The following is a 17,484-nucleotide window of genomic DNA, read 5'->3' on the forward strand; positions in this document are numbered from 1 at the left end:
TTAACCCATTTCATTTCCAAAGTAACATTTCCAACACTGGCTATAGGTTCCTGTGAAAGAGCACTTCTCCTGATGTTTTTTTAAATGCATATAATTATATATCAATAAGAGGCAACATCCGGGTCTCTAAGCCCCGCCCATTTATAGACTATGGTTAATATCCACTGCAGCTCTACCCGTTATTCTGTTTCTACATCACCGACACGCATCTGCATCCCATCTCTCAAGCGCTCGGAGAACAGAGGATGATAAACTGTGCCATATAAAGAGCACCTCACTCTGCTTTGCAGCTGAGCCAAGGATGCCGACCACAGAGGCAGAGACAGCCTTATAATAGGACTACAGTCTGCAGGAGTCAGGACGCAAAAAGCAGCTTGTGTCTGCAGACAAAACAACGAGGGACTCTGTGCGGAGCTTACAGGGCATTAAGAGCACCAACTAATCCTGTGCATGGCCAAAAATATAAAAGCGAAGAGCAAAAAACGGCCTTTTGCGTGAAGAAGGAGATGTTCGGACTAAAGAAGACGCAGCAGTAGTTGTAGCATTGCAATCATTCAGCGATATTTCAATTGTTAGCTATTGGAAATGGGAGCTTTGACAAGCCGTCAGAATGCAGGAGTGGAGGAGGTCGATTTACCATCCAGTTCTGTTTACAGATACCCACCCAAATCCGGTAAGAACATTGTATATTTTAAATATTATATATTATATTAATGTATTGTATTTTTATTATAATAAAATTGTGTTCTTGTTCCTTTTATATTATATTAACAAATATAGATAAATATGTATAATCTTTTATAATTTTTTAAAAACAATTGTACATTTACAGTACAATTGGCTTGTTCAATTTAGTTAAATATTTTTCTTGCTTCTTCTTGAAATTGAGAGGGTCCTTCTGTTCATTTGAACTCCAGAGGGCCTGAGCCACCACCCACTGTTTCTTGGTCAGCAAGTCTGTCTCTGAAAGGCAGAGGAGGCCCATAGATGCTTGTCTATATATTGATATGGGGCTCATCATTTCAGTGGTGCTGTGTCTACAGTCTAACGAAATACAGCATAATCAGAGCAAACATCTTAGATGATTATGTACTCCGCATTAAACTGATCTAAAATAAGAGTGTCCACTGTATGTTAATGGAATTTATTGTCTATATGGATTTTGCTAGCTTATTATATTAATTTACTATGTTAATTTTTAGATAACAGTATCTTACTGTGTTTGTTTTACAAATCTTTGGAAATTTGAGAAGACATGCAGATGAAAAGATGAATGTCAGTGTGTTAACCACAAGTCACCAGATACTCTCTATATGTGCAGCTTGGGACTTGTGCCTGATTCTTGCTACCTCCTGCTCCAGTTTCAAGCTTGTTCATCTATCTACCCTTGTATCTTCCCATGGTGGTTGCTATCCTCTGTCTGCCCTTGAGCTTGTCTTTCTTTAATCTATTTGTTCTCCAGTCTGCTATATCTGTCTTCATCTTCATTTTGAAACCTTTTACTTGTCTTGTGCCCAAACATCACTGAAATAATTTTTTTTTTAACTTAAAACCAGTTCATTTTGAATTTTTCAATATCTATAACATTTAATCTGTTCAATGTTGTGCAGGGAGTTATTTTGCTAGCCATTTCATTATGGGAGGAGAGAAGTTTGATTCAACTCATCCCGAAGGCTACCTCTTTGGTGAAAACACTGACCTCAACTTCCTCGGCAACAGACCAGTAGTGGTAAGACTGGATTTCATTTCCTTGTAACATAGATGCAGCCATTTTGGCTGATGTTTATAGAAGGTCGTGAAACACTGATTTTGCTCTGTTCATTGATTTTATCTTGTGTGATCTCATTTCCAGAAATGATCAACAATATGAGTCATGACTCATTTTATTTAAATACATATTAATCAAAAAAAAAAAAATTGGGATTCTCATAAGGATTTGCATATGTGTAATTTGTGTTATTTTATAATATTAACATATTTAAAGAAATTTTAAAATAAATATCTTCTTAAGAAGTGGGAGAAGAATTAATACAGTTTCATGCATTTACAATATACATATAAATATTTACATTTGAATATGATTTATTAATCTATGTTTAAAAAGTCTTCTATATAGATATTTTACTCATAATTCTGACTCATATTTGTACTTCTGTATGTGGTGGGTCTTTTATTTACACTGTATGGATTAGCTGCTAGCCCCGTCTCTCAACAGACAGCCTAGTGATGCTGTGGATTTAAGCGATGGCTTACCGCAAGCAATACAGAGAGCCACATTCAGTCTGAACTCCATGGAGGGGGGAAGGGGAGGCGACACACTCACCCAGTGTTGACCCACACGCGAACACACTCTTGAAGCCTCTCTGGCACGTGGGAATGCCTGTGCATTGCATTTTCCCAGGGCAAACAGACACACACACACACATGCATGAATCAGCACAACAGCTTGTTAGGAGATCAGTGTACATCAACTTCCTTTTAATGTGGCTTTGTTTCCTGATTATTTTCAGTTTTGTAAAAGATCATATGTGGGTATCAGATATGTGAGCTACCCTCACTCTTGACTCTTGTTATTTGTAGTTCCCGTATAATGCTCCCCCTCCACATGAGCCGGTCAAGACCCTCCGCAGTCTCATCAACATCCGTAAAGACACTCTGCGACTTGTCCGGTGAGATTTTCATGGCTAATATCTTTACTATACCTGACAGAGCTCTTAATGAAATCATGTGATGAGTTCCTGTTTTGACATATTTGATAAAACAGAACATTTTGTGGAACATGTTGAAGAGGTTGTCTCTTTTTTAAATAGCTTGAAGGCTTTAGTTACATTTAGTTGTTACTTGTATTTTGTATCTTATTTTATAGAGCATCTGATTAGATGAAAATCTTTGTAGTTTTTCCATATGAGAAAAATGTCAATTTTAAATGCATATTTCAACTAAAGGTAAATTTCTCTCTCTCTTTGATGAAGCATTTATTAAATAGATAATTTTTCTCTCTGTGCATTAATATTTTTTTTGCTGAAATCTTAGTAAAGTTTGTAATTTTGTCTGCAGATGTAGTGAAGACATGAAGCTTCCTGGACAGGAAGTTGGGAAAAGCCACAGCTGCTATAATATTGAGTTTACCTTTGATGCCGACACACAAGTTGCCATCACTATATACTACCAAGCCATTGAAGAGTTTCACAATGGTGTGCCAATGTAAGTTGAGCATTAGACACACTTTGAGTATTCCTTTTTCTTTATTTATTAATAACACACTTCAAACTCAGCCTTTACCGGTTGATCAGAGAGCAGCAAGTTGGGAAATGACATCAAAGCTTGGGTTATATTGCTCTGTTCATTGTGTGTTGTTGACAGATACTTGCCGCAGGACAGCTCTCTGCAGTCAGAGACAGTGCATTTCAAACGCGGTGTCTGCCAACACTTCTGTTTGCCCTCTCATTACGTCAACTTATCAGAGTGGGCAGATGAGGAGGTAACACATCTGCTAGCTGTGACCTTTTGTGTTTTTGCCGTTTTTAGAGAGAGGTTAAAATAGGTCAGACTGAATTAATCTGTCTCGTTAATTAAATTATTGAGCAATTCATAATGCATGTCCTTAGAGCACTTTGGGTAAACCTGGTAATGTGGTTTATTGTTACACAGCTTTTGTTTGACATGGATAAAGACATCTACCCCATGGTTGTACAGGCAGTAGTAGATGAGGGAGATGGTGAGTTTTATGTAATTGGAAATTTTATAATATATATGTAGAAATATATATCTGGAAATAAATATAAATTTTCCATGTTTTTGCTGTTCAGAACACTTGGGACACTCTCATGTTCTTCTTGCAACCTTTGAGAAGGTATGCTTTTTTGTGTAAAAAAATTCAATGTTTTGTATTTTAATGTTAAAAAGTTTGGGGTTGGTTAGATTTTTGATATTGTTATGGAAAGAAATCTCTAAAATCTCAAAAATACAGTAAAATTGTGACTGATTTTGTGAAACTTTATAACAATTTAAAATAAGGGAAGTGACGTGTGGCCAAGTATAGCCAGAAGTAAATGCTCTGCATTTAACCCATCCAAGTGTACACACAGTAGTGAACATACAGCCCAGGGAGACTCAAACCCACGACTTTCAGGTTACAAATCCAACTCTCTATCCATTAGGCCACGACTGCCCATAACCGTTTTCTGTTTCCTGTGTTGCCAAAGCTGATGTTTCAGCAGCCATTTTGTGGAAACCATGATCATTTTTTTTTCCCTGGAGTAACTTTGAGTAATTTTTTGTAACAATGTGAAAGTATTTAACATGTTTAATATGTCCATGCTGAAGAAAAGTATTACATTCTTTAAAAAAATTATACTGACCCCAAACTTTTAAACAGTATTGCATATTTATAAAAGAAGGTCTTTGTAAATCTTTCCATTCATACAGTGACATTTGCAAATTAGTATACAAATAAGGACTAGACTAAGTGTAAAAATGTGAGGTTGTACTATTTCTACCTGATCTAGCACTAACATTATATTTGTTGGTGTAAAATAATATTATAGGCATAATTAAAACCAGTTTAGTTTATCTAACAAAAATAAATTCATTGTGATGATTAGTGATTATGTTGCTGTTTTCTCCTAGCATATGGATGGAAGTTACTTTGTAAAACCTCTGAAACAGAAACAAGTGGTAAGGGCCCTCTTACTATTTATGTAATCTTATATCTTATAAGAAGGTCAACTGATATTAAATGATTTTTGTAATATAAAAATCTTAGATTTTTCTAAGTGTCAAATTTTCAGTAAACCTCTTAATCTTATCGTGATTTTCTCTTAGGTGGATGGTGTCAGTTACCTGCTGCAGGAGATCTACGGTATAGAGAATAAATACAACAGTCAAGAATCAAAGGTAAATCATAATCAGACTGAATCAAATTCAAAGACTGTAGAATGATTTAAATTACCAAAATGATTAATATAGTAAAATTGTTTAATAGACTTTAGTCTTTACTGTGATATAGTTGTCACTACTCTCTCCATATCAATTTAGAAGGACAACATCTGTTACTTCTAAGCTTTCATTCATTAATTATTGTCAATATATGAAAGATGACACACTCGTGTTTACAGGTGGCAGAAGATGAGATTAGTGACAACAGCGCTGAATGTGTGGTGTGTTTGTCAGACGTGCGGGACACGCTTATCCTGCCCTGCAGACACCTGTGCCTGTGCAATGCCTGCGCAGACACTCTGCGTTACCAGGCCAACTGTTGCCCCATCTGTCGACTGCGTAAGCACCAACCCCTGTACTGAACTCATTAAACAGGACTCTATTATTGGCATTATTATATTTATGAAAATTTAATTTTGCTTAGATTATATTTGTATCTATATAGTGTCTCATACATAAATGTTGTGGCGGGTATTTTAAACATTGAACATACTAGTTGAGGCTATTTTTTTTTATATTGTTTCAGATAAAATATTTGACTCATTTCAAATTTCTCCTTAATTCCTATAGCATTTCGTGCCCTCCTTCAAATTCGAGCGATGAGGAAAAAACTGAGCCCACTCACACCTACTGGATTCAACCCTGTCATCACCTCACAGACTTCAGATTCAGAGGAGCACTCGGTAACACACTATGTTTGTTTTAAAATGTTCATACAGAGCCTTGTACAGAACAAATATATTTAAAGCTAAATAATATAAATACTTTCCTGAGTTTGGTTGGCTGTGATACACAAATCTTTGTTAGGAGCAAAATCAGATTTGATTAAATAGAACAGTTTTGTTGAACCTTCAGACAAAATCTAAAAAATATCATATTTGAGAAGAAAAGATCATCTATGAAGAGACACAAACTTGCAAAAGCATGCAATTTGGTACAGTTGCTGATATTTATATGGCCAAAAAGATGAAATTCTGACTGTAATGTAAATCAGTGAGATCATTATAACAGCATAGAAGGTTACTTACATAAAATGCAAACAAATATCATTAGTCCCTCTAGATCTCTCAGTAATGTCTTAGTAAGATGGTATTCAAATGCTTAGTTTTTATGATCAAAGCTCTGTAGTTTTTATTGTGGGGGGAAATCATAATGCGATGCAAGACAGTGATGATATACAAAAAATGTTTCTCAAAAGCCTGGTCTATCATATTTGATTTTCATATTTTAACTGAATTTTTTTTAAACTTAAGTTGCTTCAGTTCAATAAGTGTACAACAGTTGTTTCAGCAAAGTTTTGATCATGTTGATAAATCAGAGGCCTTTGCATATTAAACATGATGCATTAGGGTTAATGGTTTAAGCAGTTGGACACTCTCTGATACAAGTTAGGTGCACAGTTTAATGCAAAAACATACAAACCATCTGTATGCACCCATTCATACAAAAAGTTATACTGTACTGTTGTTCACATGTATGTTTACTACAGGCATCAGAGCACATCCCACCAGGCTATGAAGCTGTGTCCCTGTTGGAGGCCTTGAATGGGCCCCTGAACCCGTCGCCTTCTGCTCCTCCACTTCAGGGCCTCACCAGGGGCCATGTTTCTGGATCTGTGCCCACATATGGCAGTGATAGCCACCACACGCCCACGCGCTCCCTCTCTCCACTAGAACACTCTGTCAGCCAGAATGTGAAACACAAGAAGAGTGGCTCTAAGTGAGTGAACCCTAACTGAAGGATTAAATGGTGTAGTATTTCGGTATTACTGTAAAAAACCTGTTGTTTAATGCCTACAGAACATTTTCTGGGTGTTACTAAAACACTTTCCTGTCACTTTACAGCTTTTCTTGAAGGTTAAATTATGGGCTTATGAAACAGGCAGATAAATGAGTCGTTGCTAATCATGTATTCTGGGAACTCTCTAGATCCCTCTCCCAGAATTCTTCAGTGCTGCCTGAGGAGGAGGATGAGAAGTCATGCAGTGAGTCTGAAGTGCAAACGTGCAGGAGAAAACTGCATGTAGAACAGCAAGAGGTGCAAGCATTATAGTATTTATATATTTTTATGCATAATATTTTATGCATTTTTCATGTATTTGCATTTGTTGTCATTTTTCCAGTCTAAATTCTGGGGTCAGTAAGAGTTTTTGAATGTTTTTAAAAAATCTGCATTTATATAAATAAAACACTAAAACTATGAAATATTATTAAATAAGAAATCTATTTTAATATATTTTAAAATGTAATTTACTCCTGTGATGGCAAAGATGAATTTTTACCAGCCATTACTCCGGTCTTCAGTGTCACATGATCTTCCAGAAATCATTCTAATATGCTGATTTGGTGCTCAAGAAAATTTCTTATTATGAATGTTGAAAACAATTGTGCTGCTTAATATTTTTGTGGAAATCATGATGCATTTTTTAAGATTCTTTGAGCAGAGAGTTCAAAAGAACAGCATTTATTCACTGTCACATTTGATCAATTTAATTCTTCAAAGAAAATTTTTGAAATAGAAATAAATAAATAAAAATAATCGTCTTTACTGTCACTTTTGATCAATTTAATTTGTCTTTGTTAAATGAAAGTATTAATTTCTTCTAAAAAAGCAAATCTTACTAACCCCAAACGTTTGAATGGCAGTGTATATATTTCAGCTAAATATATGAACCAGTATGGTATGAAAGACTATAGAATACTCACAGAATTTTAGAAATAACATTTACTTTTAAGTATTTACTATACAATGTCCACTAGTGATGATGATAGATAATAAACATCAGTCTGATCATCATTGTTGTATTGTGTATTTTACTGCAGTCTGGAGTGACTCCTGAAAGTGACAACATCACTCTGTCATCCTCAGGGGCCATAGATCAGTCCTCCTGCAACGGGACCCCTCTGTCCTCCACAATCACCTCCCCAGAGGGTACAGCATTACAGCTAAATCTCACTGAAACACACACCAGAGCTAATTTACATTTGTTTGTCTTCCTGTTCACTTCCTGTCCTGATCAGATCCAGTAAGCAGCAGCCTGGCCCAGTCTGTGATGTCGATGGCGTCCTCTCATAGCCAGCACTCTCAGATTAGCACCGACACACTCTCTTCAATGTCCGGATCCTACATGGCTGGTGCAGAGGGAGAGGAGGCAGCTGAGACCCCAGCAGAGAGCCGAGCACCTTCCCAACATGAGGGTGAGGTAAGACAGTTAAAAGGCCTAGAAGCAGGACAATTTGTGGACAGATGCTTTAGTTTATGCTGATATTATAGTTTTTACCACCTAATAATCAAACAATGTTGGTAGTGGTTAATATTTGTGTTGGGTTTTTTTTTTTTCAATGAAAACTTTTAAAGAAATAAATTTAAATGTATGTTTTTAGAGAGAGTGTTGCACTCACAATTGGAAAAAAAAAAAATCCACAATAAAGACATAACAGTTATGCCGAACTTGCTGAAACTATTTCTGATGCATTTTCTCTAGTAAAAAAAGTAATATATTTAAAATTCAGTTATTTCATACTAAGTATAGTTCAAATCTATTAACATATTTACTGACATATCACTTGAGACTAACTGAGAAAAAAGTTTAAATTATTAAAGAAATTATAAATACTTTTATTTGGAATACTAATGCACATTTCTTAATATTAAGCCTGCAATGTGTTTTAATGTCACTATTAATGAGGATTGTATGATCTTTGAATTATATCAATCTTTAAAAGCTAGATATTTAAAATGTATCTAAAGTATACTTGCAATAGTTCCAATTTAGGACAATCAAATATACTTCAGTATATCATTAGTTGGACTTCATTACATCCGCACAATTAAAGTGAATTAATTTGTTCCAATTTAGCAGACTTTAAGTTAGTATACTAAAAGTACAATTGCAGGGAATTTGTATTAAGTACATAAATATGTAAATTAGTGCTGGGCAACGATTAATCACATCCAAAATAAAGGTTTTTGTGTACATAATATATGTGTGTGTACTGTTTATATTTATATTTATTATGTATATTTAAAGACACACATATACAGTATATAATTAGAAAATATTTACATATTTACATTTATAATTTATATTATATATAAATACATTTATATACATTTAATACTGTCTTTCGGATGAGACGTTAAACCGAGGTCCTGACTCTCTGTGGTCATTAAAAATCCCATGGCACTTCTCGTAAAGAGTAGGGGTGTAACCCCGGTGTCCTGGCCAAATTCCCTCTTCTGGCCCTTGTCAATCATGGCCTCCTAATAATCCCCATCCACTTGATTGGCTCTATGACTTTCTCTCCTCTCCACCTGTAGCTGGTGTGTGGTGAACGCACTGGCGCCGTTGTGCTGTGGCTGTCGTCGCATCATCCAAGTGGATGCTGCACACTGGTGGTGGTTGAGGAGAGACCCCCACACATGATTGTAAAGTGCTTTGGGTGTACAGCAATACACAATAAGGCGCTATATAAATGCATCAATCATTCATTCATTCATTAATTTACTATATAAGCATAACATATTGTTCTTATATATATACATGCATGTGTATGTATTTATATATACATAATAAATAAACACAGTACACACACATATATTATGTACACAAAAGCTTTTATTTTGAATGCGATTAATCGCTGCCCAACACTAATGTAAATGTATTGTATATGTAGTATACTTGGAACAAATGTATTTCAAATACATTTTAGTATATATATTTTTCACTTGGGTTTTATGATTATTTCTTTAAAAAAATCATTTTTATATAAAATATTTTGTACAAAATTTGCTATATAAATACATTTGCCTTGCCTGTTTCATTGGCTAAGAAAATACTCTTTATAAATGCAATCTCTATTAAATGGTTTAAAAAAAATAGGAAAAGTCATCGGAAAGTTTCATTGATCACTGTAACCAAAACTTGCTATACGCTATAACTATCACCATTGCATGAACACTGATAAGTTTATGCCAAGAACTATTCCTGCAAATCATATATTGTGTCTTACAGAGAACATATTCACATGTGTCCGCAGGAAATCCCCAACGAGGCAAAAGGGCATAACTATGTGGCTGCCATTCTTGAAGAACAGGATTCAGAGGTTAAATCATTCAAACAGCCAAGCATCTTAAACCAGCTATTTTATTCTTTTACTTACTATTTACTCAGATTTGTGTTTTCTTTCTTAGGGAAATGATGTGACTGAGGAAGATTGTGCATCTCCCACCAAAGAACATGGTAATTGTAACCTCAGCTATTGGCTGTGCTTATCACGACACTGTACACTAGATTAAGGAGAAAAACACTGCAATGTAGGTGGTACTTCATCTATAAGAGCTTCTAAATCTGCCTACACACCTGCTTGATGAATAACTTGTGTTTGCAGGTGGGCCAAAGGTCGCTCACTACAAATATAAATATCACCTGACTCACATGAGTTCGATTTTCATGTTTTAATCAGCCCACATACAAGCACATTTGGCATCTAAATTGTAATGAGTATCCAGCTTTCTACCTATTATTTTATTATTTATTATAACAAGTGTGCATTGGTATTAATGCTATATATTCTTTTGGGCAAAAACAAAATTGAGGGCAATTAATTAAGGGTTTGCTTTTATTTTCTTTGTATTGTAACTAACTGCCATTTTGCATAGACATTTTTCATCTGTTTCTTATTTAATGTTTCGTATGCTTATTAATGTGAGGAAATAATTGTCCAAGTGTTTGTCAGTTGTGTTCTCGTGCACGCGCCGATCGCATCTGCTCGCTTTCACATGAGTATGTGTGCATCCATCAACCGCAGTCATCACTAAATGGCTGCCGAGTAGCATCCTGCGCCCCATCGCTCTGACCCCTCACTGCTGTATTCCACTCGGCTGCTCTGCCCTGCCTCGGCTGCTCTTGTTTGACCTCTGACCTCGCTTGCAGGTGGGCGCAGGAGGAGCGAGGTGCCTTGTCCAGAGTTTGACAATAACAATCAGGGGCAGTCTGACACCCACTGTATGACAGGCCTGGACAATGAGCAGCCTCCTGACGGCCGATTCGCTGGTGAGTGGCAACCTCTCGAACATGGACTTTCTGATTGGAAGGGTTTCTGTGAGGCGGTTTCAAGGTGTCCCATTTAAAACAGCAACTGGCTCTAAAACACTATTGGCTTTGACTGCTCATGCACGTCCTTACTTTGACACTGCTGTAATTTTGTGTAGTGTTAATTGGTACAATGGCCATGCCCTTTAACCCCCCTCTTTTGTGTGTGTTCATGTGTATGTGTGAGTTTATATCATGTATGACTTGTTTCTATCTCTCTGGGTCATGCTAAGTTCATGTTCAGTGTCTGCCAGCTCAAAGTAGCTTTGCGTCTCCCTTCATTTCTATGTTCATCCCTTCATTTTTCAGCTCATCTTCCCTTTTTTGCCAGCATATTCTATTAATCTCCAACTCTTGGTTACTGTCATCCAGAGAAAGCATTCTCTCTGGAAGGACACAAATGAAGCTTTTCACATGACAGACAGTAAAATATGATTCATCATCATCATAGTCATATTTTTATTTCTCGTGATTACAACACAGTCCAAAATATCCAATTGGCTCAAAAAGAATTTGGGCACATAAGCTACTCTTAAAAGTGTCAAAATTTCATATCATTAGATCAGGAGTGATAGCACAGACCATAGATATAATGATCCCCCTTTAAAGTTTTGTGCATAAGGACCTATTATTGTGCATAAAATTATTAATGTGGGTGAAATGTTATCTGGGAAATATTTACTCTTTTATTTATTTTTTTTTCAATAGAATAAAATAATTGTGATTTAATCTTATGTCTTGCAAATGAAAGGTCAAATTCAGTAAATTTAGGGCCAGATTTACTAAACAGGGCAAATGAGCGTTACAGCCCAGTTCCATGAAAGTGTCAATGGGAGGGGAAAATCCTGCTGGTGATTTACTGACTAGTTGCACATTAAAGAACACAGACGCAACACCTCATTTCCATAATGACTAGCGCTATCTACCAAGAGTAGCTCAAATTACCGCCTGCCTTAAGGCATGTTTTTTGGGGCGTTAAATAATGCCGCAAATACCAGTGAATTGACGAGCGCAAATCTTAGTAAATTGCATTGCGTGATTCATTTAAATAGCCTACTCTCCTCCCATAAATGTACAGATTGTAAAGGAAACTCCTTACAAATGTATATTCAATATGCAAAAATTTGTGTCCATGCCTTTTCAGTGCTAATTTCCCACTGCGTGATTTAAAAAAAAAAATTCTGACAGTAGTTTTTAACACCAAATGAGGGCGCTGACGCAAGCTGATAGTAAATCTGCCTCTTAAACTTATTTATAATAATATAATATATAAATTTACTTATCTTGAATGTAAGTTTAGAAACCGTGAAGTTTTGTGAAATGTTTTGCTTGAAAAGTATGCCATGTGGTTTGTTATTTGTGATAACCCTAACCCTAACCCTGGACCACAAAACCAGTCATAAGGGTAAATTTTTCGAAATTGACATTTATCAATCTTCTGAAAGCTGAATATATAAGCTTTCCATTGATGTATGGTTTGTTAGGATATTACAATATTTGGCTGAGATACAACTATTTGAAAATCTGGAATCTGAGGGTGCAAATACATCAAAATACTGAGAAAATCGCCTTTAAAGTTGATCAAATGAAGTTCGTAGAAATGCATATTACTAATCAAAAATTAAGTTTTAATATATTTACATTAGTAAATTTACAAAATATCTTCATGGAACATGATCTTTACTTAATGTCCTAATGATTTTTGGCATAATAGAAATATCAATAATTTTGACCCATACAATGTATTTTTACAAATATACCCCAGCGACTGGTTTTATGGTCCAGGGTCACATATTATGCAATGCAATGATATTCATACATTTTAAGTGCTACTAAAGTGTCCATATACTGTTTGTGGTCACTATAAGTACACTGTAAAAAAAAAAAAAAAAAGAGTTGAGCCAACTTAAAATTTTAAGGCAGCCAGCTTCAGCAGATTTTTACGGAAGTTCTAAGCGGCCATGCATTATTATAATTTTTCTGTCTTGTTTTCTCGTGATCACGACTTAATTTTCTCTGTGTATTCGGCATGAGAAAATGCTATAGAAGCAGCATCATCGCAGCATCATGGATGATCGTATTCACTTTTGCTTTGATCAGGGACTCAATCAAACTGAAATAATAAAAATAAAAATATGGTATAAGTACCATCCCAAATATTGAAGGTGTTGTGTGTGTGACCGACTACATTGATCCATGATAGAATACTTTTCATGCATATTCATACTCGGACATTTGAGCTCTGTGTCTGTCAGTGATTGACGACTTACACATAAGTATTCAACACTTGAGAAGGAGTCTGTCGGGTCTGCAACTTTATCGTCGAAGACAATATAGCGACCCTGATTTTCTCACGATAGCTACAATTACGTTGTGAGAAAACGGTTTTTACGTTGAGATCAACAACTTTCGTTATGTCCAGATAACCACAAAACAACTTTCGTTATGTCGAGATCACGAGAAAATTAAGTCGTGATAACGTCAAAACAACTTTCGTTATGTCGAGATCACGAGAAAATTAAGTCGTGATAACGTCAAAACAACTTTCGTTATGTCGAGATCACAAGAAAATTAAGTCGTGATCACAAGAAAACAACTTTCGTTATGTCGAGATCACGAGAAAATTAAGTCGTGATCACGAGAAAACAAGACAGAAAAATTATAATAATGCATGGACGCTTAGAACATCTGTAAAAATCTGCTGAAGCTGGCTGCCTTAAAATTTTAAGTTGGCTCAACTCTTTTTTTTTTTTTTTACAGTGTAATGTGCCCATTTGCTTTTAGAGAAAAATGAAAATCACAAATTGCAATTGACACTTCAAAATTGAACATCCTGCTCATTAAAGATAATAGTTTCCAGTGAAAGTGCTGTTTTTTCTTCAAAATGAGCCTATCATCTTCTCTCATTATTTCTAAGCACCAAGCTTCTCCTTCTTCTCTCAATCTGACTTTCATTTTCTGTGGATGGCTGGTTGATTCTCTTGATGTGCTGTAAATGTGCTGTGTTCTCTCTCTTTTCTGTCTCTGTTTTTCCTTCCATCATTTCCCATCTCTCTTTTTCTCTATCTTCCTGGATGTCTGTGGAATGGACAGATGAGGACTCGTGTCCTGTTCAAATTGAGAAATAGGTACGGAGCAAGTTAAAAAGCAATGCACAGAGGTCATGGATTCACAAAGAAGTTTCAGCTTTTTGCCATTCACTGTTGTCATCAGTGGGATACTTTATGGATTTGCCTTTTGACCTCTGAGGGTTAAAAGAGCCTTTTTATCATTTACTTAGTATGCATGGTGAATATTCAATGCGGGACATTTCAGTTCATAGAAAATCTTGGAGAACAATGGATAAAAGTGTCTTGGTTTGCATGACAGATATTTCAGCCAAAGTTTGAAGCAGAAACATTCTGTTCCTGAAGAATGTTATTTAAACATTGATCTCCAAGAGATGCTCCAATTTGGGGAAAAGTTTCTTCTTAATTTCTTTTCCAAATCACGTTTCCAGAATCCCATCATTATTTTACCCTACATTCATACCTTCTCATTTCTCTTCTTTATTTCATTTATGTCTTCTCACATGGATTCTTCTGTCCTGTTAGGTCTGTTATACCTTGACGTCTATCGTCATGGACAGGATCCTTTGACTCACCATGCGTCCACCAGCAACATTAACCTGGAGGAGCAAGGGGTCACCAATGAGGCGGCAAATCCCAAGAACAAATCTCATCGTGGACCCCTAGCTGTGTGATATCCTCAATCCACCCAGTCACAGACCTACTTCAGTCCTGAGAGGAATATCTGCTTCTTTCTTCATGCCACCTCCACCCAAACTCGTGCCCACACCAATTACTCATGGATCAAATCCTAAACGCAAACCAGGGCGAATTGACTGTGTGGTTTCTCTTCTCTATTGTGATAGATGTCATGTTTTTAGCGCTCTTTTGGTGTTGACACTTGTGTAAAGCACCACGTTTACACCAACGCTCCACCCCCTCATGCATACAAATGAAGGGATGACTCAAGCAAGTGCTCCTGATGAAAAGCTGGAAATCGAGGAAATGATGTTTCAAAAGAATACAATGGAAAAGACTAAGAAGATTTTTCATAATAATCAGTCCTTCACAATATTAATTTCAGAGCAATAATTTGCTCATGTTTCTGCCCTTGTCAGTTTGCTGCAGCTCACTTTGAGCTCTACGTACAGCCCTGCATGTTACAAAGACACAAAGCTACTGAGCTGCCTAAATTGCGTTACACATCTGGCCACGGAGACACTACTGAACTGCTTACTACCAAGCATTTTCGAACATTTTGTATAGGAAATGGAAATGTTGGGGAAAACTTGCCCGTGACGTCCACATCTGTGGTCGTAACTCAGATTGCTACTGTTGATGGAATGTTAAATGTCATAAAGCTACTGTCAAGCTTTTTGTGTGTTGTTTGAAAAAAATATGTTCATTTCACATCTGAGGTACAATCTAGCATATGCTACAGTTAGTCAATTTGTACCCAAGTCTTGAAAGCTGAAGTAGCTCTTCAGAAGTGAGTTGTTGGGCCAATATGGATTGCTATGCCAGGTACTTTGGTATCCTTTTAAAAGTAATTTTTGTTATGTATTCCTTTTGAAAAGTGTTGCACTTTCCTATAGGGATCCTTAACTGAAAGTGTTTACTTAGCTCCAGCAGTCATTATACAGTGAAAATGAAGGAAAGACTTTAAAAAGTGTGCCACTAACTTGAAAAACAATCAACAACTTTCAGTTTCTCCACAGTTCTGCCAAACCGAATTTATAGTGTTTAAATTAGCACTTTGTTTTTACCAGTGGTACGTTAGTGGTTATTTTACTTAATGAAAATCTTCTACTGATCTGTGGGTTCTCTTTCCAGTCCCTAAAAGGGATAGTTCACCCAAAAATGAAAATTCCCAAAATGACATTGGACCCTGTTGACTTTGATTGTGTTTTGTGTTCCACAAAAGAAAAAAACGAATGAAAGCAATTGAATGGTTTTGAGTGAACTATCTATTCTTTTACGATTACTCCCACAATTCCTTCATCTGAGCCAGTTTTTTTTTCGTTTGTTTGTTTTTTTGACTCATTAGCACTTGTCTGTACTATCTGAATGAAAAAAGGATTCACAGTACAATCAAATAGTCTCTTATAACTCTCTTAAAATGTCTATTGTACTTTGAGAACCAACAAAGCTTTTCCTTTGTGTAAAATGTTTATTTTTATTTTTTTTTAATGTTAGCTTAGCTCTTGTTATCATTGTAATAGTTTGTTCAATGTGCTCTTTACTGTAGTATATGAATGGTGTGAAATTTCTCCAAATGGGATTGTATAATTTACACATGCACTAGTAGATTTTCCCTTGACAGCAGATAATGCGGTGCATGTGGTAAGCGCATGGTAGTTGCAGTCAGAAAATAGAAGTCCTCCACCTTTACATTTGCACTATATATCTAGCCCTTCCGCACTGAGCTTGCACACTGTGTAAGCAACAAGTATTGAGTCACAAGCAATACAGCAGCATAATAGCACGTTGTTGTCTGCAGGCAATACAGATAAACTTAGCCATGCATTGAATGTTTTACAGCAGAATGTCACATTTACATGCAGAGAGAAACATCTGTGGAGTAACATGCATAGAGCATGGATAAATTTAAGGGGTTTTCTCCAGTTTTGTTATCTGTATTGCTTTTGTTCTGTCCTCTTTCTGCACCAGGAGGAGTGACTCTAAACTAAACCTACATGAGGAATGGGTTGCATTACTTCACTTTTGTAGAATGAAGATTACAAAATGTCAAAAACACAATAAACTTTTTCTTAAAAACAAGATTTGTTTGGAGTATTTTACTCTCTGTTTTTAACTCAATTTTTATTCTTTCTTTTTCAAATTTATAGTTCAAGAGCATGACCAAAAATGTGACAGACCACTGTAAAGAACATGTGCATTAATTAAAAATAAATAAATAAACCAAATTAATTGAACATTTGATGAACTATTACAAGGGACTAACGCTATATGGCATCCTCTGTATGTTTATATATATTTTTTATAATAATAATAATAATGAAAATGTATCCCTCTCTCTCTCTACACTGTAAAAATTATTTTTCGAAGATGTAAATTAAAAAAAAAATACTGTGGTATGTTTAACAAGAAAATGCTATTTTAATCTACTTCAAAATGTTGCATTTCATTGCTGTTTCTTTTTAATTAACCCAAATTTTCATCCATTCAGTGCAAAAAAAGATTGTCTCTATCAACACAAATCAATAACAGCAGAATATCACATTTGTGAGGAACAATGGCCTTCAGTATCCTACAAAAATGTTTTATGGTGCTCAGGGGAATGATGTTCTCCCATATTATTGCTAATTTCCCATCCATTTTCATCTTGTACTGTTACATAAGCACAGGCAGTGAGTGGGACCAGTTGCTAGTCATCTGCTAACC

At 35.8% G+C, this 17,484-nt stretch overlaps 1 protein-coding gene across 3 annotated transcripts; it reads left to right on the top strand.

The window, feature by feature from the left end:
* Positions 1–128: 128 nt before the first annotated feature.
* rnf157 (ring finger protein 157) lies at positions 129–16,852 on the top strand. 3 transcript variants are annotated; one of them, XM_079398356.1, is made up of 20 exons: positions 129–673; positions 1,611–1,729; positions 2,581–2,669; positions 3,058–3,204; positions 3,364–3,481; positions 3,652–3,718; positions 3,810–3,853; positions 4,630–4,677; positions 4,825–4,896; positions 5,118–5,277; positions 5,509–5,621; positions 6,428–6,657; positions 6,867–6,975; positions 7,761–7,869; positions 7,959–8,140; positions 9,978–10,043; positions 10,132–10,180; positions 10,874–10,993; positions 14,126–14,160; positions 14,626–16,852. In XM_079398356.1, the coding sequence occupies exons 1-19, from the start codon at positions 586–588 to the stop codon at positions 14,158–14,160; spliced, it is 1,965 nt and encodes a 654-aa protein (XP_079254482.1). In that variant the 5' UTR covers positions 129–585; the 3' UTR covers positions 14,626–16,852. The 3 variants fall into 3 exon arrangements, 2 of the variants coding, with proteins under 2 accessions (XP_079254482.1, XP_079254481.1); XR_013783188.1 differs by lacking the exon at positions 14,126–14,160 and having other exon boundaries at positions 7,959–8,135; XM_079398355.1 differs by lacking the exon at positions 14,126–14,160.
* The last annotated feature ends 632 nt before the right edge of the window (positions 16,853–17,484 follow it).

This window comes from Barbus barbus (assembly GCF_936440315.1).
Source record: "Barbus barbus genome assembly, chromosome: 38".
NCBI classification, from domain to species: domain Eukaryota; kingdom Metazoa; phylum Chordata; class Actinopteri; order Cypriniformes; family Cyprinidae; genus Barbus; species Barbus barbus.

Coding starts and splice junctions, on each gene's coding strand:
- rnf157 (XM_079398355.1), top strand. CDS start 586: ATGGGAGCTTTGACAAGCCGTCAGAATGCAGGAGTGGAGGAGGTCGAT. Junction 2,670..3,057: donor GACACTCTGCGACTTGTCCG/GTGAGATTTTCA, acceptor TTTTGTCTGCAG/ATGTAGTGAAGACATGAAGC. Junction 5,278..5,508: donor TTGCCCCATCTGTCGACTGC/GTAAGCACCAAC, acceptor TAATTCCTATAG/CATTTCGTGCCCTCCTTCAA.